Source organism: Rattus rattus, chromosome 12 (genome assembly GCF_011064425.1).
Source record: "Rattus rattus isolate New Zealand chromosome 12, Rrattus_CSIRO_v1, whole genome shotgun sequence".
NCBI lineage: Eukaryota > Metazoa > Chordata > Mammalia > Rodentia > Muridae > Rattus > Rattus rattus.
Genome location: NC_046165.1, coordinates 8,522,159 through 8,546,927, shown reverse-complemented (window position 1 = coordinate 8,546,927; position 24,769 = coordinate 8,522,159). Strand labels below are relative to the sequence as shown.

The window sequence follows — 24,769 nt, the reverse complement described above, 5'->3', positions numbered from 1 at the left end:
TTCTGTCAGTGAGACACCCTTCAGCGAAATGGTACATCTGTATCCTACTTCCAAAAGAATGGAGGACCCTGAACATAGCTTAGTTTGTAAAAGCACTTGTCATTAAACCTAAAGATCTGAGTTCAGTTCCTGAGAACAACACAGGAAGGAAAGATTGAACACCTAAAAGTTGTTTTCTAACCTAAAAACACACATCACGGGGCATGTGGAGTGCACTCACATATATGCACACAAATAAATAAATAAGCAGTGGATGGATGGAAGGATGGATGGATGGATGGATAGAAAGATAGATAGATAGATAGATAGATAGATAGATAGATAGATAGATAGATAGATAGATAGATAGATGATAAAGAATTAGCGGCAAATAATAAATTGAAAATTTGAAGAAATATATAAAAACAATATGGAGGATCAGAAAAATTGCAAAGTGTTACATTTCTTACAATGTAGCCCCATTTTATTAGGCTACCATATGCTACATTGTAGTATTAGGGTATAAGGTGAAATATGTAATCTGCTGTCAGGTATTTCTTGTGTGCTCTAGATACAATAGATACAAACCTTTTGTGATTGGTAATTCTCCATTATGTTTCTTTATTTAGTATGTGTGTTTGCATCAATTGAAAAGAGGAAACATTAGTATTACATTTCCTGTCTTTGATATTAGTTTTGTGTTGAAATACATCTTATCTACCAATTAAATTTGTTTCAGCGGCTGAGCGGCTAGTTTCAACTTAATTCTCTCATTTCTTCCTTTTTTGTTCAAGCAAAGTGCCATTTAATTTATGGCCTCCTTTTTTCCCTTTTAGCCTAAGCTTCTTAGAAAATAAATGAGACTGTAAGTCCTCCTTTAGCCCTTCTTAGTCCTGTGGATTCTGGCTGAGGGATTTGAATCTTGACAGTCATTCACCAGCTATTCCTGTAGGTCATCCTATTCCAGTTCTTCAGCCATATCAATTTTCTTCGAAAGAGCTTATCAATGTGTTTTTATAGGTGTTCAGGTATTGGAGCGGCCATATATTTTTTAATCAGAGTCAGTTTCTTAGAACAGCACAGAATTCATAAGCACTCTCGCACCTGTAGAATCACTTAGAAGCTACTTGAGACTGAAGGTGGGTCCTGAGGGTTCCCTCGGTTGTCATCAGACTGCATTTTCCAGTCTGGCTAGGGAGTCTCTGTCCCAGCGTGAATCCAGGGATTACATGTGTTACACAGTGGCACCATCTTATTCTTGTGTCTCTTTACTTGGCAAGGTTTTTAATTTAGGTAAATATTAATATGGGCTCTGTTTAAATTCCAGTGGACACACAGAGAAGATATATAGTGTTAGGATCCTTGGCTAACAGGGGATACTGCCAACTGATAAAATATTAATTCTATTACTTTGTATGCAGATATCTGAAAACCAGAAGCAATTACCCCAACTCTAATTGCTTCATAGATGAATACAATTATGATGTTACACTCATTCTGTCTGTATTCTCAGTATAAAATAACATCCACACAAGACAGTCAGAAATTTCATTTAAAAGTAAACCTTACCAATGTGAAATATATTAAGGCAATAAACCAAGAGATTAAACTTTCATAAACAGTAAGAGCTCATTGTTTTGTAAATGAGTGTGTAATAATATCTGAGCCGCTCAAATGAAACCGTAAAACTGACTGGGGGCCTCACTTTTTTTTTTCAGCAAACTTTTGATTTATCTTTTTAATCTGTTCTTAGCATTGTCTAGCAATTAAACACTGGAAATGGGCCTGCATCTTCTTGCCACATCACTCTTCTCTCATTTCACTTCTGTCATTTCTTTTATAATGACAAGCAATTTAAGGGAACCAGAAACAATTAGGCTGTAAGTAGCGCCTGCTGTTACAGGTGTTTCCTGCTAATGAATAAAAATGATGGGGATTATAGAGAAGGTGAGATTTAAGGAAAGCTCTCTTTGGGGGGTTTGAAGATTTAAAGATCTGAGGGCAACATTTGGAAAGTTAAGCAGAGATTCCCCAAGACATAGTTACATGAAAGTAATTTAAAAGATGGGAAGGTAGCTGCCAAAAGTACTCTTACCTACAGTCTGGACGACTGAAGTCACCCTTTAAGGACAATGGTTCTCTGTGCACTGCGGCTCTGTGCAAAGTGTGTTAGAACGCTATGATGGGCCGCACCCTGGAACTACAGACCCAGTGGACCTGGAACAAAGACAATAAATAGTCTGGATTTGCTCAGGTCTTGGGTTTGTGGCTGTGACAGACTCAGGGGCCACACTTTTGAGAATCACTAGACTCATAGAAAGAAATAGCTTTTCTTCTCTTTCTGTGTCCTCCCCCATGGGAAGAACTGAGGATGTTTGCCAGGAAACCTCTAATGTCATGTTCTGTGTCACTAGCACATGGAAAGTAACAGGTAGTTGTAGACTTGTTTGTGATGAACAAAGCATGGGGTCATCTAAGGTTGAGCTCCACCAGAAATCCCCCTCTTATTCAGGGCTGTGTGCTCTCTTCAGTAAGTCCATGTTAAATATGGTCTCTGGGACATTGTCCTTTCCTTAATGGGAAAGTCTAAGGAGCTGTGAGTGTATTCTGAAATGAGTAACTGACTTGCTGTAGAGCAGTTGAGGTGATCAGACACCACCATAGATATAAAAATTAAATCTGCTGTTTAGACTTCATTCTCCAAAGTCACCAAGCAGTACAACAGAGTTTAAGCTTTGCAGGAACAACTTCAAAGAGTGGTGTCCACCCAACAGGGGTCTGTTACCACTAACGACTCCCTGAAATGACTTGGATAGCAGAGTTTCCAGTACATATTGTCAGTGTCACTGATGAACGTTAAGTGCCAGGCGCTCTGCCTGGATTTCACCATAAGCACGTTTACTAGGAAATACAGATCACTAAACAGAGTACTTGGAAACAAATTCTTGCTCTAAAACCTATGAGAACGTACGTCTTTTTGACGATTGTTGACTGAGTCCCTTTATATACGTAAGACATGTTCTTAGGGCTTAAGATATATCAATGCAAAATTCAAAAATGGCTGCCCTGTTGAGCGTTGGGTTAGGTAAAGGAGTAGAATTAATGGCACCAGTCAATGGTAAAATTCTATGTGGGGAAAAATGGAAGTGAGTTCTGTTAGGCCATTGTAATCACTCAGGGGAAAGATTCTGGCATCTAGTAGCTCTAGAGCTAATAAAGTATATTGCAAGTATTAATATCAGTTTCTGTAGAACAGGGCTCTGGTCAAAGTAAAAGTGAAAATGTGTTTGGAGTGTTCAGTATAGTGGCATTTTGTTGTCTTTTGTTTTTTGTTATTATTGTTTTGGTTTGGTTTTGGTTCTTTTTTTCAAGACTTTCTTTTTATTGGATATTTTCTTTATTTACATTTCAAATGTTATCCTCTTTCCCAGTTTCCCCTCTGGCAACACCCTAGTCCATCCCCCTTTCCCCTGCTTCTTTGAGGGTGCTCCCTACCCACTCACCCAATCACTCCCTCCTCCCCACTCTGGCATTTCCGTACATTGGGACATTTGGCCTTCACAGAACCAAGGACCTCTCCTCCCATTGATGCCCAAAAAGGCCATCCTCTGCTACATATGCAGCTGAAGCTATGGGTCGCTCCATATGCACTCTTTGGTTGATGGTTTAGTCCCTGGGAGCTCTGGGCTGTCTGGTTGGTTGATTCTGTTGTTCTTCCTATGGGGTTGCAAACCCCTTCAGCTCCTTCAGTCCTTTCTCTAACTCCTCCAATGAGGACCCGATTCTCAGTCCAATGGTTGGCTGCGAGTATCCTCCTCTTTATTTGTCAGGCTCTGGCAGAGCCTCTCAGGTAGCAGCTATTTCAGGCTCTTGTCAGCATGTACTTCTTGGCATCCCCAGTAGTGTCTGTGTTTGGTGACTGTATATGGGATGGCCCCTCACGTTTTAAACAACTATGCCAAGACTTCCCTCTGTTTACCTTCCTCATTCCTAACTTTGCTGGATTCTCATCTGAGTCAGAAGTACTGTGCCAAAATCCAGTAAACTTCTAGAATCTGTGGGTACATGCACCTCCATTTTTAATGCTGTCTTTAAAGAAGACATGGTTATAAGATATGATTTGGTTTTGTTTTCATTTAATTAAGATGTATCTTAAGTTCACTTTGCATATAAGGCTCTTGTTTCAAACTTTAGACCTTGAAGGGCCTTGATGGGCAATGGGGGTGTGTTTGGCTCTCACCATCACTGAGATGGGAATGAGTGTTTAGTAGCATTGACAGGCAATGCTTCCATGATACTGTCCAAACAGAAGGTGCTTCTCTGATCCCCAACAATTCTCTCAGTTTCCTGGATGAATCTACTATGTTTGCTTATGTGTCCAACAACACTACATGACGGTACCTGTCCCCAGTTCTGTTGCCCCCTGGCTGTTTACAAGCCCGTGCTCATGGTCCTGTGGACAGTCTACAAGCCATAGCAACTTCATTCTCTTTGTTGTTATGGATTGAAAACTGCTCTTCACCATAGTCTTTCTGTAGTTCATAGTGACACCCTCTTATCTCCATAAGCTTCCAGCCTCCATCATTCTCTCCTGCAAGGTCCCTGTCATACCCGAGACTCAAGGGAAATGCAGTTCTGATTATGTCTCTGAGAAACTAAGAATCACTTGACTTTTCACGTGTCCTTTGATTTTCCTTTAGTGTATCCATGAGGATAAAGAAGCACAGACACTCTGCTGACTTCTTCAAGTCCTTCTTCTCCATCTTCTCCATGAATATCACCTTCTGCCCATGACCAACTAATATTTCACTCACGTTCAACCAAACTCAACTTCTGTTTTATCTTAGCAAACAGGTCTGAACATGTCTCTTTGTTTTCTGGAAGTAGAGGAAATTTAATGTAAGGATAGCTTCAAATTTACTACTCGAATTCCCAAATGACACACAAAGTGCATCTTCTATTTTCCTATGTCACTTCTTCGTCACTTTCCCAAGTAAGTCCAGCATCTCCACACATGGGTTGCAGGTTATCCAGATTCCCACACAAATACAAACAAGATAGTAGATGTTCAAGCATAATTGACCTGTGACGCTTCAGTCCTGCCCCTCAGGTATTCAGACAGTCTCTATTTGAACATGACTATTGTTAGGTATGTTTTAAGGAAGTGGATTTGTAGTGTGATTCAATTTAAAATGCAGACATTAGGAGGTTGGACGACTTTGTGCAGGAGTTAGACTGGGGGATACATTGTTACTGTTCTACCATTCAGGAAATGCACTGAACTCAAACCAAATAAAAAGACACAGAGGAAAAGTGACAGATCTCATTCAAATACTTAAAGCCAAGGAAATGAGAGCTTCATATCCATGGTCATGTGCTTTGCATATTAAGGACCACTTTGCCTTGAGTGGAAGGGAAGCCCAGGCAGATCTGTGGGTCTACACAAACCTCCTAGAAGGACATATAGCAAAGGCTGGATGGAGACTTTTAACCTTCTCATTTATCCCTCTTGATTTTAACAAGAAGACTAAATGCAACTGCAGAGATGGCTCCATGCTTCAGAGTGTTTGGTTCCCTCTCGGGTTGGCTCACACATGCCTGTAATAACAGTTTCAAGGTGATCTACCTCCTCTGACTGCTGCAGGTTCCTGTACACTCTCTCATGCCCACCTCGATAGAGACACTAATAATAAAATGACTTTGTTTTAAGTGAAGCTGGTGGCAAATAGCCCATTGGTCTACTTCTACCTATTTTCACATCTCTGAGCTTCACTTCGGGGGCCATAATCAAAATGGTTCAGAAAAAAATGCCTTCTCCTACCTCAGCAGGGAAGATTTATGCCTTTGACTTTGAAGTCAACAACTGTGTAGCCTTTAAAACCAAATCAAATGCAACATCAAATTACCTTGTATTCATTTAAGTGAGTTTTCAGATTTATGGCAGATGGGCACAGATCCAGACAGCTAGGGAAAGGACAGTCACTGAAGATGTCTGCATGGAAGGAATGTGTAGTAAATACTTGGGAATTAATTACATGTAAGGTTAAGGCCCATTTCTGAAAAGAGTTGGGGGCAATTTATCCTGCAATCAATTTGCATGCTCTCCCAGTGTTACAAAGCTGTAGGTGGCTTGGGCGTGGCCAAGCAAAACTGATTTCCCTTCTCACTGAGACTGATCCTTCAGACTGGCAGAATCCCCTGCTTACTGCACACCCTGACCTTTGCATAATCACCAGTGCTTTCTCACATGGAATGGTCATTGACAAGCCTGTAAAAAATACAGTGTGTGGAATGGTAATCAGGCAAATATTGACCTGACTCAGGAAATGCTCTTGGAGTTAGTGAATGGTATCAGGACCAATTTGTGGTTATTTGCAGGTTTCCCATAACTTTGTGGATCTCAACTATCTTTTCAATAAGGGGTTTTATGACAAAAAGGGGAACATATTCATTGAGAATGGAAGCAAAATTTAGTGTTTTAGGATCTTAAATGGATTTTCAAAAGGGATCTTTAGAACCCAACGTAAATTCCAAGAAGTATAAAAGTGACCTAAATTAATTGAAAAAAAAATGAGTTTCTGGGTGAGAAATGGTTTGTTTTATTTGTTTTGTTTTGGTTTGATTTTAAGACAAGAATACAAACATGCTAAATATGATAAACGTAAAATGCTAAAATAATAGCATTGTGTGGTATTTTGTGATCAGAGTGTTTACCACATGCGCCCCATCTCTCCACCAAGCCATACTTGCTATTGCAAGGAAAGGTATCAGAGATGTCTAGGCTGACCCTGGTACCTGCAATTCTCAATAAAACATCTATTTAATCATGGCTAAAAATAATAGTCCATTCATTGAAACCACACTACACTGATGTCTCCATTACTGACAGACCCTAAGCAGATAGATCTGAGAGCTTCCCAGGTGCCCAGATAGAGAGGGAGTGTAACAGATCAATGGGCATCTAGGGATTGATCAACTCAGGGCAGAACAAAGTTGCATAATATTTTGCTTATCTTACATTTGATTATATTTTAACATTTCTGCCTGGAGTCGCTTTTGAGTAATATCCTGGACCCGAGAATGCCATCTGAGGGGTATTTTCTTATACACAGTCTTCTTTTTCTTCCCTCTTTTCTCCTTTTATTAAATATAGATGGTTTGCTCATATGATAGACCCTGTTTCCAGTTTCTCTTTCCTCTGCTCAGCCCAGTTCTCCCCCACCTCCCTCCCGTCCACATCCTCTCCCTTTATCTCATTAGAAAGAAGAAGCTTCTAAGAGATGATGACAAAATAAAATATACAAGGATTAAAAAAAAACACATACAAAAATGAAGTTTGGCCAAGTAACCCAACAGAAGGAAAAGAGCCCCAAGAGAAGCCCCAAGGATCAGACAGACACTTGTGCTCACACTCGGGAGTCTGGTAAACATGTTAAATGGATGCTATAACAGACACAGAGGACGTGGTGTAGACCCATGCGGGCCCTGTGCCTGCTGCTCCAGCCTTTACTCTGTTGATTTAGAGAGACTTCTCCGCGTGTCCTCCACCTCCCCTGGCTTAGACTCTTTCCGCCTCTTTTCAGCAGGGCTTCCTGAGCTCTGAGGAGAGAACGCTGATGGACACATCCCATTTAGAGTGAACAAAGTCTCTGTTTCTGGGTATTGTTGAGCTGTGACTCTCCTTACTTGTTCCCGACTGAGCCAAGCCTTTAATCAGTGCTCAAGCCTTTAATCCTAGCACTTGGGAAGCAGATACAGTTGGATCTCTGAATCCGAGGCCAGCCTTGTCTACAGAGAGAGTTTCATGACAGCCAGAGTTACATGGAGAAACTCTGTCTCAGAAATAAATAAGTTAATAAAAATAGCCCTCCACATACTCTTTTTAAAAGTTAGGCCATGTGTGCAGGCTTGTGAGTGGCAATGAAAGAAGCTGGAAATAATGACAGACAAATAGTTTGTGCCCTTCATTGGGAAAACCTTCATCAGCGGGTTTTTGCCTTGATCCTGCATCCTGTGCAGCACCGATTTTTTTGACTCGTCATGACCCGATATAACTTGACATAGTTCCAGAAGAATCTTAAGTTAATATCAACATAGAATTTCTTAAAACTCTCCTTAGCTCCTGTATTTGATTTTCTGAAGTCACTGATTCAAGTAAAATTTCTTTTTTCTTTTCCTTTTTCTCTTTTTTGAGATCCAATGTCTGATTATTTGTTACTGGTAGAGACTTATTTTTGACTGGACTCAGACTTAGAAGTAGACGCTCTTAGCAGCGACCGTCTAAGTCCCTTGCCGATCTGTTCCTGGCCCTTTTCTTTGGCCTCCTTCATTCTCTTGGCCAAAAGTTTAGCATCGTTTGCAGCCTCCTCGTTTTTCTTAGTGCCTTGCTTTCCAGAGCAATACGTCAGCGTTTGTGACACAGGACATGTGGAGTAACAAGAGGCTGACTCTTGGGTGCTTTGGTCTTGGGCTTCTTACCTTCCGTGTTTAAGGGCTTTCTGATTACGTATTGGCCGACATCATCTTCTGTGGAGAGCTTAAAAAGCTTTCAGATTCTACCAGCTCTTTTACACGAGGCACGGTAGTATCTCTCAGTCCAGAATATCATTCTCTCCTTTTATTATCATTGTTTTTTATAAACCAAGTTTAGAACACTTAGATTGGCATCCACAATGCATCCGCGAACAGACTTGCGCTTCCTCTCTCATGTTCTCCTTGGTCTGTAACAAGAATGCCCCTTACTCAACAGCGGGCACACTCTGCCATGCGTCAAAACTCCTTGCTTCATGGGAAAACCTCGCTTGTCGTTCCCACCGCTGAGCCGGACCGCATAACCCTTCCTTCCACTCTTCACCAAGAGCATCAGCAGCTACTACTCTGGCCATGCGCTTCTCACAGAACTTACAAAGCTTGTGTCCATCATCCACTTCAGCGAGTTTCTGACAGCCAGGGGCAGGGACGGAGATATTCACCTTCATCTTGACACAGCCAACAGCTTAGGAGGCGTCAAGTTTGTGTTTTGTTTCTAGAGAGTGTCTTTCTGTGGTGCATAGGCTGGCCTTAGGCACATGCTCCTCACAGTCCAGCCTGCAATTATAGGTGTCTGTTGTTATGCCTGCATTTAAAGTTGCCTAGCACTCTTCAAATGTATAGATTTGGGTCATAACACAAGTGATTATACTAACTCCTTGATGTTTTCAACCTGGTCAGATATGATTTACCTGTTGGACATACTTATTCTAAGTTTAAAACACTGACCAGTAGGGTTTCGCCACACATACTAAAATTAAGCTATTCTCACCTTTTCCCATGGCGACGTTGGAGCTGCACACTGTGGGATCCCTGTAATATGACATCTCTGGCACACTGCACCAGGACCTAACTGGGAAAGACACAAAATATGCTTTGGCAAAGGATCCGTCAACTGACCCGTGAACAAAAGCGAGATTGGGTTGCCCTTTGAAATAAACCCATTTGAATTTTATTATCTTCAGGGCACCTTGTGTCTCTAATCTTATGAAAGGTTAGTATTCTATCCCTCAGAGCAAGAGTGGAGAGGGAGGAGGTGTCTGCTCTGGACGATAACCTCCTGCAGGGTTGGAGTTGGAAGAGGAAGATGAACCATCCGCATGCCCAAATGGAGGGGAGTGTGCAGAGACCGGGTCACATTCATCAGGACAGAGTCCCTGTCAGTTTAACCAAAACAACCAAAACCAGCACACTGCCCTTTCAAGGAAACTTTGCAGGGATTTTAAAAGAACTCCTCCCCAAGCAGAACTTCCTTAATTCTTTCACACAGATTAAATTTTCTTCTTGAAAGTCATGCTGATTGTTTTTCTTATAACACGCAATAGAGGAGAGTTAAAAGGTGCGGCACGTTACTGTGTAAGCTAGGCTTAAATAATAGTGAACAAAATATCAACTAAAAGGAAATAATGAAACTCAAGTAGATTGTTTTAATTTCCTTTTATTTATAATCTACATAACCCCCTAAATGAAATACGTAATGAAGTATCTTCCTACACTAAAAATTTACCACTATATTAAAGTCCACCTGTCTCTCCTTTGGATTTAATTTGACTTAAACAGAATGAAAAAATAAGATATATATATTCAGTACTGAGAAATTACCTGAGAGCTCATTAATTGCCTCTTTATCTGTATTAACTCTTTAATTTTATGCATGCATACAATGTATTTTCATCAGATTAGTTCTTAAAGAGGATTATTTCTAATATTTTGATATAATTGATTATATAGAGAAAAGAGCCATCATCCAAACAGGAATACCATGTTTGTTTGTTTGTCTCTTGAGGTACCTTGGTACTGGCCATCCAACCTAGGGCTTCTCACACTCTGGACAAACACTTTATCACAGACCTATAATTTCCAATCAGATTTGATGTTTTCAAAGAACATAAGGCCGTAACTCTATACAAACTATAGGCAAGTTAGCAAGGCTGAGTGGAAAAAAAAATAGTCTTCCCAAGGGAACATCACAGCAATTGGTTATCTGACACCAAATAATGAGTTCCAAAAATATAGGTAAACGTAGCAGTATACAGACTGAGCAGTTTCTGCTTACTCATTTATGAATATATATGCATACACATGTCCACACATGTACATAGCAGCAACAAATGAAAATGGACGCCATGAATTTGAAAGAGGGCAGGAAGGGTGTATTTGGGATGGTTTGAAGAGAGGAAAAGACAGGGGCAGATGACGTAATTACATTATCAAAAATAGAAATAGCAATTTTAAAACTACTGTAAGACAATCTGTAAATTTCTGCCAGAGCAAATTTAAAGCCTATTTAGGTCAACCCTAAACCAGTTCACTTGCGGTTGGTTGGCTCTTCTATAATACCTTATGTCTTACATACCATAATTCAGATCTTTATGGTTTCTGTCTTCATCAAATGTTTGACACTTACCTTTGAGTTGAGACATCCGTGCGCATTAGGCTGGCCACTTGATGCCAATGACACTAAAGATTACAGAACAGAGTTGGGTCTGTGCTCCCTCCAAGTCCTACCCAACAGATTCAATGGGTATGTAAGTGAGGAGAATGGAAGGCGTTCACTTTTCTCTCTTTTGATGCCAACTGCTGGTTTTATGAACATCATTATAATTAGTCACTGTGTTCACTGAATGTCTACCAGAAGAAAATAAGCAAGAATTTCAGGTTTATAGGCATTTGTATCTAAGACTTTTATTTGGGCTGACTGCATATTAATGAATGTTGGAGTTGTATTGGCTTGTGGTAGCCTCAGTTTGAGAACCTTCACTGGAGAAAGCAAACTAGTGTGGTGAAAACTGATACAGTTGACTGTGTATGATTTCCTTCCTTTACACCTCTGTTGGAAAGTAAATTTCTCAGCCTCCTACTACTCCTAGTTTCAGATGAACCTGACCTGAAAGAATATCATACAATTTTAGCTTTAAGTTAAAACACTTTGTTGCAATTATTCATGCATCCTTGAGCCTGCACAGCTCGGCCTTCCCCAGAGTCTTTAGCTTCTATTGTTTGTTTTCTGGGCTTAAATGTCGCCCTACTTACGCTGGGTCATGCATTCTCTCTCCTCCTTGGCTATTAATCATCCCTGAGACTGTCAAGTCTCATTCTTCATTTCTCCATACTACATGTTCCTTTCTTCCCATGGTCTTGAATCAACCTGCCATCCAGTGATCAGTCAGTGAAGAGGGGGCTACCTGGGCTGTAGTTGGCTGTGAGGAGTTACAGGTAAAAGAAAGGAGCACAACCTGTCATGGCCTCTTGGTATCCTGGGGGTCCTTCCTAGTGTGTGTGTGTGTGTGTGTGTGTGTGTAAATTACACATATGTATTTAGGAATAAACATATATTTCTAAGTGCAATAATATAACCTGTTATTCTAAGCAATATTACTTGCATGTGTGTTATTAGGGCTGACCAGTTAGAACAGGATAACCAGTTAGTGTCCCTTTTCAATAATTTATGTGTATGTGGCCATGTCGCCAGAGAGCATGCCACATATGTGTCACGGGCTGTGGGAGTCAGAGAGAGCATCAGGTACCTTGAAGCTGGAGTTACAGGCAGTCAGAGCTGTCTGATGTGGGTGTTGGGAACTGAATTCTGGTCCTCTACTTGGAAAAGCCAGTCCCCTTGACCATGGTGCTACATCTCCATCCCTGTAAATTTGCATTTAAAGGAAAGTAGAAGTTGAAAACCTGTCTGAAGGCAATCGTGACAGATGAAGCAAGTTCAATGTCCTGTATCCATAACCCCACTGGGATGACTTGAACAATGACTTTACCTCCATGTCCCCCTCTCAGTCTTACTGCTTTGATGATGGAGTCCTTCTCCTCCAGAGTGTTCGGTGAACACAGATCATCGAATGGACCACTCCACCTATAACTTCCACCTTCATTTGGAAATTTAACCACTTCTTTCAGTTGAGAAAAACAAACAGGAATAAATTTCAGTTGTCTTTAATATAGTTCTATTTTAGATGTGTGAAGGGTTAATCTAAGGCTGTGATTAATGCCTTCTTTAAGAGAAAAGTGAAACAGCCTTGTGCACAGGACCTAAAGAGTATTTGTGGAGCAAAGCTAGAAGCATATAATGATGCCAACGAACTGTGAATGTGTCTGCTGATTTCCTGTGGTGCCTAGAGGGACAGAGAAGTACTTGTCATGCCTCAGAACAGTTGTTTCCTTACAGCAGAAACTGTCAGCAAATTTCAAACTTAATTCATGACTGTGGGAATTAAGAGTTTGTCTATATCATCTAGAGAACACAGAAGCCCTAATCGGCCTTGCTTACTTTAAAGATGTCTGGGAAAAATAAGCTAGTTAGATATAAGCATCTACCCCCCCACTGTGGGAAAGCTCACTGAGTGTAGAAAGCTTTTCACCTCCTGAAATCTGAATTCTAGTCAACAATTTCCTGCTTCTTTATCACAAATCCGCCCTTGTCAGATGGTCCTGCATTGCACACAAGATTCTGAAAAATTGTCTGCTATTAAATCTCGTCTGCTGACTTTACATTAATGGTAATAAATTGAGGGACTTTGGTGCAAGGTATTGACTAATTTTAATGAACACTTATGGTTGTAAACTGATGATTTATCTTTAAAGATGTCTTCATGGAAAAGTCTAGTCGATTAAATAAATTAGGGAAATATAAAATGGCAGAGTTAGCTGACCTGAATAATGCATTAAATATGCATTATTACAATATTAGTTGTGCATTAATTGATGTCCTTAATAACAAATTAACATACTATTATACTATCGATAAATGTTTAATTACATTTTTGAAAATCTAATTTGTTGATGATATTTTCTACCAACATATAATGTCTAAGGATTCTCAACACATATTGGAAGAAAGATAGGACAAGTAATCTTGTAGATTGATATACAGAGTAGGTTTTGAATTATGTTTTACTATTGAATGACTGATATGTTTATAATGTCATGGAAATAATTATTACACTCTAAAGAAAAACCATATTTTGTTTTAGGGCATTTGACAGATTTGCAAGGTATTGAAGAAGTATGCATTTTTATTTTTACTAGTGATAATGAAGGGGAAGTTTACAATGTAGTGGGTGTGACTGAATGCCTGTGTGCTTGCCTAAGGTTCCTCAGGCATGTTGCACCACAAGAAGTAGAAGTCTAAAAAGCACTCAGAAAAATTTTAATTCAAAAATTAAAAGGAGTTTTTAAAATCTAACATCAAAGTTGGATAGATAACCATTTCTTCTATGGTTTATCTCATATTTTAGATCCCAAGGATAATTTGGGTTTTTGCCTTAAGGCATTTTATAGAAATTTGAACTATAACCTTGAAAGAATTTAAGTTGTCTCACCTTTAAGTCAATAAAACTATCTAAATTCTCTAAAAATTAAAATATTCAAGAACTTATTTCTGTATTTTGTTTACCTTCAAGAGAGAATGTAAGGATGAGTAAACCTCAGAGCTATCAAACCACATTCTAACGCATGAAAATATTAGAAGAAAATAAATTCCAACCACTTACATGAAAGTCAAGAGACTAATGTTTCAACTATCTTCTTGGCTATAAAAACATTAAAGCTATAAGAGGCTTTGTTTAATGAATGTATCTTCAAACACCCGAGTGAGAATCTATGATCCCTTGTCCCAGAGTCCAGGAAAACTTTTCTACAATGTGTAGTATGTTTACTGTCTTTGGTGCCACCTATGACCTTTGTTTACATGTTGTTTATCATTTGTGGTTTTCTTCTTGCTTTTAGTTCACACACTGAAAATACAGCATCTTTCCCTAGCTCGTGGTCACTGAATGGAAACTGAACAGATTCTCCAAGTACTTCCTGAAGAATGTTTATTGGCTTGCTTCTGTTGAAGTCACTAAATAATGGATTAGTCAGGAGGGTTCTGTTGAGGAAATAGCTGTGTGATGTTCCAGTAGTGTCGGCAAGCACGCTCTCTGCTAGCCGGATCCTCAGTCAGCACAGGCGTAATATAGGCATCACATCTTCAGGGTCCCATAATGTTTAAGACAAGCCTGTCCTCCTTTGTGAAAATGTCCCTCAGGGAACCCTGAATTAGGACATCATATTTTTATGTTCCAACAGTCTGCTCATTTCCATCACTTGTAATCCTAATAATTCACTATTTATAAAATCATTAGAAATTCATTCTTTCTATTGTTAAGTTGTACATCACCATAGATGAGCCCTGATGGTGGTAGCCTCGCTTTTCCAACATGGCTTTGTCTTGGCCTTGTCATGCTTAAAAGAGCTAGGACCTCATCCTTGTGGTTCTCTTTAGTTGAAAAAAAACCAATACAGATATCCATTATTTTAATGATATCCCATTTGTCTAAATTAAAATTAGCATTAAGCTATGTTAGTGCAGGGTCACAAGACTTAAGTGTACTATCATCAGAGTATGAAGATGTGACTTATATGTAACTTAACACTAATATGAAATATATCCCTATGACTACATATTATTGATAATACAGGTGCTGTTATAAAATGATGTATGTTTACATCTTTCATAAAGTGAGACACATTTTCATTAGATATTTTATCCCTTGCTGAGCTAGGATAAGTTTCATACCCTAGAAAAAAATCTTAGGTTTTACAGTTGAGTCTCTGCTCTAATTGATGCAAACTATTTGTGGAGAATAGAACTCTAGAGATCTGAGCATGCTCCCAATTCCAGTTACCTATATCAACTAATTAATATTAGAGGCAGAAATTTTATACACATGAATCATTTTGTAAATAATTTATGGACAACGTTGAATATGTTTTGCAATTTGAACTTAAGTATAGCTGTATCCACTTTCTTGGGGATTTATAATATTTCCCATTAATTGTTCAGATCACACTGTGAAAATTTGACTAGAGTTAAACTACAAAGCCTCTTTCTTCAGGGAACTCTTACTCATCTCTAACATTTTGGAGCTCATGTTTATCTTGGGCATTTCTCTTAACATTGGAAGCCTGTGTTTCCTGTGTTTCAACACAATAAATAAACTCATATCAGACTTACATAGAAGTATGTGAGACATATATTTACCAAATTATATGCCATTAAAAGGCAAAGCCATTTACTTTTCAGGCTCTGTGTCTAGGTCATATACATTATTCACTGACCCAACCTCACTTTTAATCTTAACTTAAAGTTTTGTATGTTTAGTTTCCTGCTAACTTGTAACAGACAGATGAGAAAGGTAAATATATACATTTTGTTGTTCTCTTTTTCAATTTTAAAGGAGTTTGTCACTTAAAGAACAGAAATGTGATTACAGTAATCCTTCAAATAGTTTTAATATTGTATTCTGTCACTTTGAAATCAGAAAGAACTGCTATGACCCTTGTTATAACACAATCAGTATAATTCATGAATACATAGAAATAAGTTTACGTAGAGTAGTAGAAAATGTGAGTTAGAAGAAACAGAAGTAGCGAATCAGCAATAAACTTATACCATACAATGTTTCTAAATAACTGTAGATTCTAACTCTCCCTTGTATACAATTTCTACCCATAATATTTGAAAATGTATTGAAAAGGTCTAAATCATACAAAAATTAAATGGTGTTTAAGGAAAATCCCCAAGATGATTTTGCAGAATATCTACTCAAAGTGGATATTCATTCTTCCCTTCATATGCTAGGGGTTTTTAAAACTTTATTGTGAAGAACTAAATAATGACAGAGTCATAGTTATCTGAACCACTAGAATGAAATCAAACCTCTAAAGATAGTTTCCTCAATACAGGACATTTTCCAAAGAAGGGAAGAATTCTGTCTGTGCAAGCTCGTGGCTGCATAGAAGTCCGGAAGCTCATACACAGTACTCATGATACATGCTACATGATACATGCTGAAACTACTCACATGCATGGAAGCAAACTCTGGCTTAAGAATGGTGGCAAGCATTGGGAAAGAGATCAAGGTCTGACAAAGCATTCTTGGTAGCATTGATAATCAATGTCACAGTGGGACAGAAGCCACCATGTGTTTTATGTGCAGATAGATGGCTGTGAACTTGCATGGCAGGGTTTAAATGATTATAGGCAAAAAGACTTTTCTTTGGAGGACTATAGGGAAGTGAACCATATTGTTTCTAACTGTCTCTCTGTCTCTCTGTCTCTCTTCCTCTCCCTCTACTTCTCCCCTCCCACTTGGAACCAGGTTATATTTAAATGAATACTTAAGTTTAGCTAGCTAGCTCCAATCATTCCTTCCCTTCATCACTTTTTAAGACTATGTAACAGGTACTGTGCACAGAAATTCAACATTGACCTCTAAGGATTTTTTTCTGAATATCACCTGTGTTATATTTCCTTTTGTTTAAAATATAGCTTGTCATTTAAGAAAAAATAAGCCCCAAGGATGACAATGTCTCAAACTGTTCTTGGCCAGAGCAGGTAGGGTTAAGGTGGAGAGAGCAGTCACATTCCCCAGAGGACGTTGTAAACATTCTTGTTGGCAAACAGAGTGAAGGCTGCCGTTGCTGCCCCTAGTACCAGAAGGCAGTAAGGCTAATTATGTCCTATATATCCCATGGTGCCCTGGGAAGGAGAATTGGATTTAACAGTGCTGACAGTGAGACACCAGAAGTAGAAGAGTAGAATCCAACTGCCAAATGCCATGCTGTGTGTGACATTGCATGACATCTTCAAGCCCTAAGCAACAACAATCTCTGCCTTTATTTACTTATAAGATCGCAGCCCCTGGCCAGCGGAAGGCCATAGCCCATTGCAGAATCATGTGAGGTTTTGTTGTTTGTTTGTTTGCTTGTTTGTCTGTTTATCCTGAAAGTTGAAGACAGATGAAAATGTAGGGCATTGCGTATTTCCCTCCGTTAATGCAACGAATTGAATCAGCGTGTTCCTGGCGGAGATATCCTGTTATAGTGTGAGAAAGAGGTTGCCTCTTGAAGGAAGAAGTGTTTTGAGAGCTGACAGACGGCTAGCTGTAAGATAAGGAAGGACACTTCTCTTCAGTTAAGGTTGAAGAAGTCCTGGAGGAGGTGGGTGAGGACTGTGCGGATTATGAGTCAGAGCATTCATATGTCATCCCTTCCAAGGCCACTTTATTCTCCCAGACAGTTCCTCATCTGTCCATAGGTAGAGTCTGACTTATCGTGATTTTAGTGGGAGGGAGTGGAAGAGAAGGGATTAAGGAAAGCACAGGATCGGCCTCACCTCTGCACACCTGGTTTCTGTAATCACGTGCAGCTGCAGCTGTTGGGGGTGACAGAGCTTCGGTTTTTGACGACTTCTACAAGTTTGTAGTTTCTCAATGTATACTCGAAGTTCCTTTTAAGCTTGATATTCATGACTTTATTAATTATTTATTGTGTGTGTGTGCACATGTGCACATGTGTTTGTGTGTGTGTATGTATCTGTAGCATACCTGTACCTATGCCTATGTGCATAGCAAGGTGCTTGTCTCCTTTTACTACGTAGATTCTGAAAATCAAGGTGAAGTCATCAGGCTTAGTGGCCTGGGTTCCTTTGCCTGGTGAGCCATCTTGAGGGCCCTGAGTCATTCCCACCACATAGTATTCCCTAAGTATAAGGAACCAGGTATGATCTAGCACCCAAGGCTCCAGGAAAAGACTGTTGGGAGTTTGAGGCCAAGCAGGGCTTCTTGAAATCCTGTCCCAAATACACAAAACTAAAGGACAAAGCATCTCTGGGAGCATAAGAATGGAGACCATGACATAGTGCGCTTCGGCCCTTCTGCACAGTCTCCATGCTGCCATACGCGGGATACACCTGTCATCAGTGTTATCAGTAACACAGCATTCCTGGCTTGGCTCTGCTGTGTCCCACAGCTTATGAATGTGCAGGGTGTGTCAGCCTCCTTCCCTCTGTCTTCCTTTCCTTTGCTTCTGCATGGGGTTTTCCCCTTAGTCATCCACTTGGGTGCTCCTGTTGAACCTTTTCTGAGGTGTACATAGGGCATCCCTTGGCACCTAGCAGTTGATGTTTTGCTCCTTATCAGGTCTCCCACGCAGTAAGCATTTTATGCCCTTACTTTCGGGAGATCAGTGTTCTCTCTGCCATGTCAGCCTGCCCTGCAGAGAGGAGACATTTTCATGGAGCTCTCCCTCCTGATGAATAGAATCCTCCCAAGGCTAACGCTGGCTGGGAAAGTAATTTGTGCACCCATGAAGCTTCCTGAGCCCTGAGCCCTGAACCCTGAGCCCTGAGCTGCCTTTGATCTATATTTTCCAAATGGGAAAGAAAAGAAAATTCAAATAGCATTTTGTTCTCAATGATGAAAATATGTGTTGACTGGAGGTTTTCTCACAGGTGAGCTTTGCCCTTTTCTATTAAACAAAGGATCACAGTGAGGGAGATTGCCTTTTCTTTTTTCTTCACCTGAATTTTATTCTCCTTGATGTCTTAGGATGTAATATTTCATCAGCAAAATAGATGAGAGAACTGTCTTCCAAACCTCGATTTTGTTTTGTTTGCTGAGGAACAAGTATCATCCAAGCAGAAAATACTTAGTTCACGGAGTCACCTTTCGAAGGCAGAAGTCCACAGGCCTGAGGGAGATAAAATATGGAAACTCTTTGATGGACAATACTTTTACTTCACTATTTAGAACTGTATTCTCATCACACTTAAAATTTATATTCCCCAATGTTGCAATAGCAATATATTGGTGTCTTTCTGAATAAAATATTTAACTTAAATATGTAATGATTTGAACCAAAAGGAACTTCATTCTTGAAGACCAGTCAAGCTAGTAGCAAACTCTAGGTGATAGCACATCCTTAGACAAAAACGTTCCTTAGAATCTAATGACCGTTACCTTTCTTCCGTTTCTATTGTGTTCTCTTTGATATAGTGTCTTTTTAAGGGGCACAGACGCACCTGGAACTCACGATCTTTCTAAATTTTTCAAATGCTGAGATAGTAGTCATATACCACCAAAGCTTTATTAATAAAATGTCTCTTGAGCCACATGGATTAAATGGCAATATCTTAATATCTTAACAATGACACTAATGTAGAAATAAGAAAATACACCATAAAATAGAATAAGAAAGCCATCTTCTTTTATCCAGTCTCCTCTACAGTGGGATTATAACCACTATGTTAGAATTCCCTTGTTAGAAGAGGAAAAAAAGTTGGGGATTTAGCTCAGTAGTAGAGTGCTTGCCTAGCAAGCACAAGGCCCTGGGTTCAGTCCCCAGCTCCGAAAAAAAGAAAAGAAAAGAAAAGAAAAGAAAAGAAAAAAAAGGAAGAGGAAAAAAAATGCCTTACTGGCATCAACCTTGGTACCAGGAAAATATTGATATTTCCTATTTAATTTATTAAATACATTTCTGGAGGTAAATAATCTGCCATTTTTGGTGAAGATGGACCTACACTTAGATGCTCCAGCATACCTCCATGCCTGTCTGTCTATTCATCATCTATCTATCATCTATCTATCTAAATATCTATCTATCTATCTATCTATCTATCTATCTATCTATCTAAATATCCATCACCTATCATCTATCATCTATCTATCTAAATATCTATATAAATATCTATCTATTTACTATCTATCTAAATATCTATCATCTATCTACTATCTACCTATCTATACATTTATAATGTTTCTCTTTTTGTAAAACTGCACTACACTCTTGATTACTAACTATTCATTGCAGAAGGCACTACACGGTGTTCAATAAATTAAGCTTTAATTCCAAAATCCAACATAATATTTGACATCAAAAAGAAGACAAATGGCTGAGCTGTTCACAGTTCGTGATTAAAATATACATTCTAGTCTCGTTATATTAGTATTCTTCCATTCATCAATTCCCCCATTCCTTTCTGTCTTCTTTCACACTCTTAATACCTCTCACCCTTTTCCAGGGTTAGCACAGCCAAGATGTCTGTATTCTTGGTCTCGAGATAAAAATGTTTTGCTTAGGATATTTTTATACTTGAATATTGAATATTAATAATTTTATTATCCCATTTTAGGACCAACTAGGTAGCTAGTTCTGTAAAGGTTTTGTTAGGCATTTGATTTCATAAAGTCATAAGTCAAAGCTGCATACAATATAAGTAATTATCTGCTTCAACCCTCCTTAAAGTTAAAAAGTTTGTCTCTCTCCATCCATGCTTTCTCATCTAAGATTTTCATTGTATCAGTTTATGGGTGTGATGATAGTTTGATGCCTATGTATAGTGCATAATAATTAAATCAGGGTGCTTTCCATTTTGTTTTCTAAAACATTTTTTTGTAATTTTTGGTTAATACACCATTGTACATGTTTGTGATTGTAATATTTCAATGCATAATCTAATAGGTCCTGATCCAAACAGGAATATCAATTGTTTATTATTGAGGCTTAGTTATATGTCAAAGTCATTTTACTTTTAGGGAACAAATAAAAATATATTCTGTGGCGTGGCTTGACAAAAAATTACGTTCTGTCAGCCATGAAGACTAACTAATCTCTTAAATGTTGATACTTCTGTGACAAACAGAATGTCTACACTTACAGGCAGTAATGTGAAGAAAGAAAAGCTATAGGGAAATACATTACAAATTATGGAAAAATATCTTTTTATTAAAATCTTTAAATTGAAAAAAATTCTATTGCAATCATCATACGTAGGTAACATTTGTAGGGCCAGGAACCAGTTTCCCAATTATGCATATTTTGTAAATAGTTAATTTTTTTATTAAAATAAAAATTCCAATACAAAAACCAAAAGTATTCTTCCTTGAAAGTCAAGTCAATAACATCCTCAGTCACTCGATTGCTTTGGCCTTGTTTGAAACTGCATGAAATAGGTATGATCAGTATGGACGTGAATTAATTATCTCGAAGACGTTGATCACATATAAATCTGAATGGAACTTCTAGACTCCAATTCTCACCCAGCCAACTTCTGAGGAAAATCAAATTAGTTCCTAGAGATGCTGCAGAAGAGGCTTCAACAACTTTCCTTTCTGTGCTTGGGAAAGAACTGCCCCGGGCTCACGAAGAAAAGTTGTTTTCTAGTTTCCACTTGCAGCCCTTGAAGTCTGTGGGCCTTCATTTGTCCTCGTACCTATGAGAGAGGACACAGCTTCCAGGGACAGAGAGAGATGAGACGCCGCAGCACGGTCACCGTGCTGTTGGAAACATGTGTCCTGATAAACTCAAAGGATCTTCTCATCTTAGCCCCTTCTCACCCAATTTACACTCGGAAAATGGGATGGAAACCTTAGAGCTGTTTTCCCCAGGAGCTTGTTCTTGAAGGATTTCTGTGCTTGTGCACCTCTCACGAGCATGAGCTGCCTCTTTCCACAGCCGGAAGGAAGCAAGGCTGTCTGTGTCCGCTACCTGTAATCTCCATTTGAGGCTAAGTGAGTGTCCCCGGAAATTTAGAAACGCTAACACGAGCGTGTTACGTTGTGGCCATCTTCATTGTGTTCTTTACAGCTTTAGAGTTAAGGGACGTAATTTCGCATGTTTCTGAACATTGTCAGATGATTGGTTGACAGGAATTAGAGTCCAAAATAGTACATTAACCTTAGCACACCTTTTCCCAAATGCAAGCAGTTTAAGTGAGTTGTGACCTAATGCTATCCCAATAGTGAAGAAGGGGAGGAAGTGTGTTTATTGGTGTGCACTGGCTATTATGTTAAGGATGAACCTTTGCCGTCTATTTTGTGTTGAATTTCTCTCACATCCTGAGATTTTTTTTCTAAAATTTAATAATACTCGGAAGAACAATTGAGTTTATTTTTAGAAAGGCATTAATTGGTAATCTCCTAATATTAAATGGTGTGTTTTAAACTAGAAGTCATGGGGTCCTATGCTTTCTTTGTGTAGTAGAAAATAACACATGTAAATCAAGCTCGTTGCTCTCAGTGTTCTATTAACGACGTAATCATAGGATTGTTTTCCCTGAACAGCTGCGCATTCAAAGTGCTTGTGTGGAAACAAGAAAACAGCTCAGCGGTAGAGCACTTGCCTACTGTATGTGAGGGCCTAGGTTTGAGTCACCATCAAATAAAGAAAACAGTCACCAAATAAACATCACCAGAAAAATAAATCTATAAGTAGTTATGGCTATTAAAGTAAGTCGTGATCTTAGACTTTTCTACGGATCATTCGTTTACTTATGCCAGTTTCTTATTTGCTCTCCAGAGTTTTTCCGAGAGCTGCTGGAAAATGCAGAGAAGTCCCTAAACGACATGTTTGTCCGGACCTACGGGATGCTGTACATGCAGAATTCGGAGGTATTCCAGGACCTCTTCACTGAGCTAAAGAGGTACTACACAGGGGGTAACGTCAACCTGGAGGAGATGCTCAATGACTTCTGGGCTCGGCTCCTGGAGCGGATGTTCCAGCTGATAAACCCCCAGTATCACTTCAGCGAGGACTATCTGGAATGTGTAAGCAAGTACACAGACCAGCTGAAGCCATTTGGAGATGTGCCACGGAAACTGAAGATTCAGGTCACCCGCGCCTTCATTGCGGCTCGCACCTTCGTCCAGGGTCTGACAGTGGGCAGAGAAGTTGCCAACCGAGTTTCCAAGGTAACGGAGAGCATGCTGCCTCTCTACTTGTTCTTCTTTTCCTTAAGAAATTAGGTTTATAAAACAAATTAAGGCAAAAATTCAATACCCAGTGGTGTCTGTTCTTAAAGGCATTAAGTGCGCCCCCAAGCTTAATTCTGATTTTTTCCCCCTTTGTAAAAGAAAAGGAATTCCAAGCCATTCTGTATGGTTTGGCAATCATCAGTGTAGGTGAGTTTTCATGGATGATACTATTTAAGCAAGGTGGCTTACAACTGGTCTCACCACATCCAGGTGTAGGGGATGATAAACAGTTACAGGACACTCCACTCGGGCTCTAGTCCTCCAGTAAACGAAGGACATGGTCTCCAGAGATGCTGAAGGGAGAGGCAGGATAGGGGCACTTGCTGTCTCTTCTTTATCAGTGTTAGGGCTCCTCAATGGTGTGAATGGAGCCCTTGCCTGGCACGGGTGGAGGGAGGCGAAGCACCTTAGGACCGATGGATACAAAGTATCGGTTCTGCCGGGTGGTTCTTCGCTTATCTGTTTGTAATTCCACGTCCTGTGTCAGGTTGGACTTATGGAAAAGATAAATCACTAATCCATCCACTTCAGGGCCTTTCCCTGAGGATAACGTCAGTAAACCTTTAATGCGAGCGATCCTTCTGGGCCACTGGCTTCCGACATTGACCATTTCCTGTGTGAAGCAAATCTGCTTTCGTTTAAGCTCTGCCTTGACATTTAACTGCTCTTAGGAGGTGGACCTGCCCATTTAGGAGGTCAGCCCTACAAACAGCCTAAAAGATGATTTATATGAGAAGTACAGAGGAAACAATATATATAAACGTCGGCTGGCATTCCATCTCTTAAAGAAGGTCATATTTGTACAAAGATTATTGCCAAACAGTACTTTTTATTGCAGGAGTGTGGCCAAGAGCCACCAAGCGTTTTCTTTTTTGTTCTTCTTTTTTAATTTCTTTTTAGTACTTCCCAGAAATGTATTTGTTGTTGTTGTTCGACCTTCCTTTCTTCCTTCCTTCCTTCCTTCCTCCCTCCCTCCCTCTCACCCTCCCTTCCTTCTTTCCTTCCTTCCATCCATCCTTTCCTTCTGCCTGCATGTATACCTTCAGGCAAGAGGAAGGCACCAGGTCACATTGCAGATGGTCATTAGCCACCTCATGGTTGCCGGGAATTGGCCTCTGGAAGTCCATCCAGGCTTAACCTGTAAGCCATCTGCTCAGCCCTCTTTCTTTCTATCTCATTATTTACATTTTGGCACAAAGACGGTATAGTCTATATTCTTAAAAAAATATTTCTCTATGGAATGACTTGTAAAACTCCTAGCAATCCCTTTTTTACAAAATTACTGGTTTCTAAAAAGTTACAGCATATGGAAGCATTTTTTTTAAAAGAAAATGCTTTTAAAATGATTTTTTACAAGGAATGAAATGATATAAAAGGTCATCTATCAAGGATGTTTAGTGCAGTTTTTTATTGGATACCAACAATATTTGACCTATGGAAGGAACAAGTTTTTTAGAAGTGGTTTAATAGGAAAGCAGTCAAGTGGCACTCCAAGAGGATATTATTCCCAGCTTTGGTCTGTTAAATATGAGGAAGAATGAATACAAAAGGTATATCCTATATGGCCTGACAAAGATATATCTTGCTTTTAAAAAAATAAATGTAATTAAATTATGATTCAATACATCGAGGTAAAATCTAGTCACTGAGGCTTTCACCTTCGTTGGAGTTTGAAGTAC

The 24,769-nt window shown here is 39.4% G+C and overlaps 1 protein-coding gene and 1 pseudogene across 2 annotated transcripts in view; one reads left to right on the top strand and one right to left on the bottom strand.

Moving 5' to 3' along the window:
• The window catches only part of Gpc6 (glypican 6), a 1,019,107-nt gene that overhangs the window by 443,555 nt on the left and 550,783 nt on the right, over positions 1-24,769 (top strand). For both annotated transcript variants that reach the window (XM_032917577.1, XM_032917578.1), the window contains exon 3: positions 22,636-23,027. In XM_032917577.1, the coding sequence (XP_032773468.1) occupies positions 22,636-23,027 (392 nt within the window). The remainder of the gene's footprint in view (positions 1-22,635; positions 23,028-24,769) is intronic.
• LOC116913399 lies at positions 8,208-9,072 on the bottom strand (annotated as a pseudogene).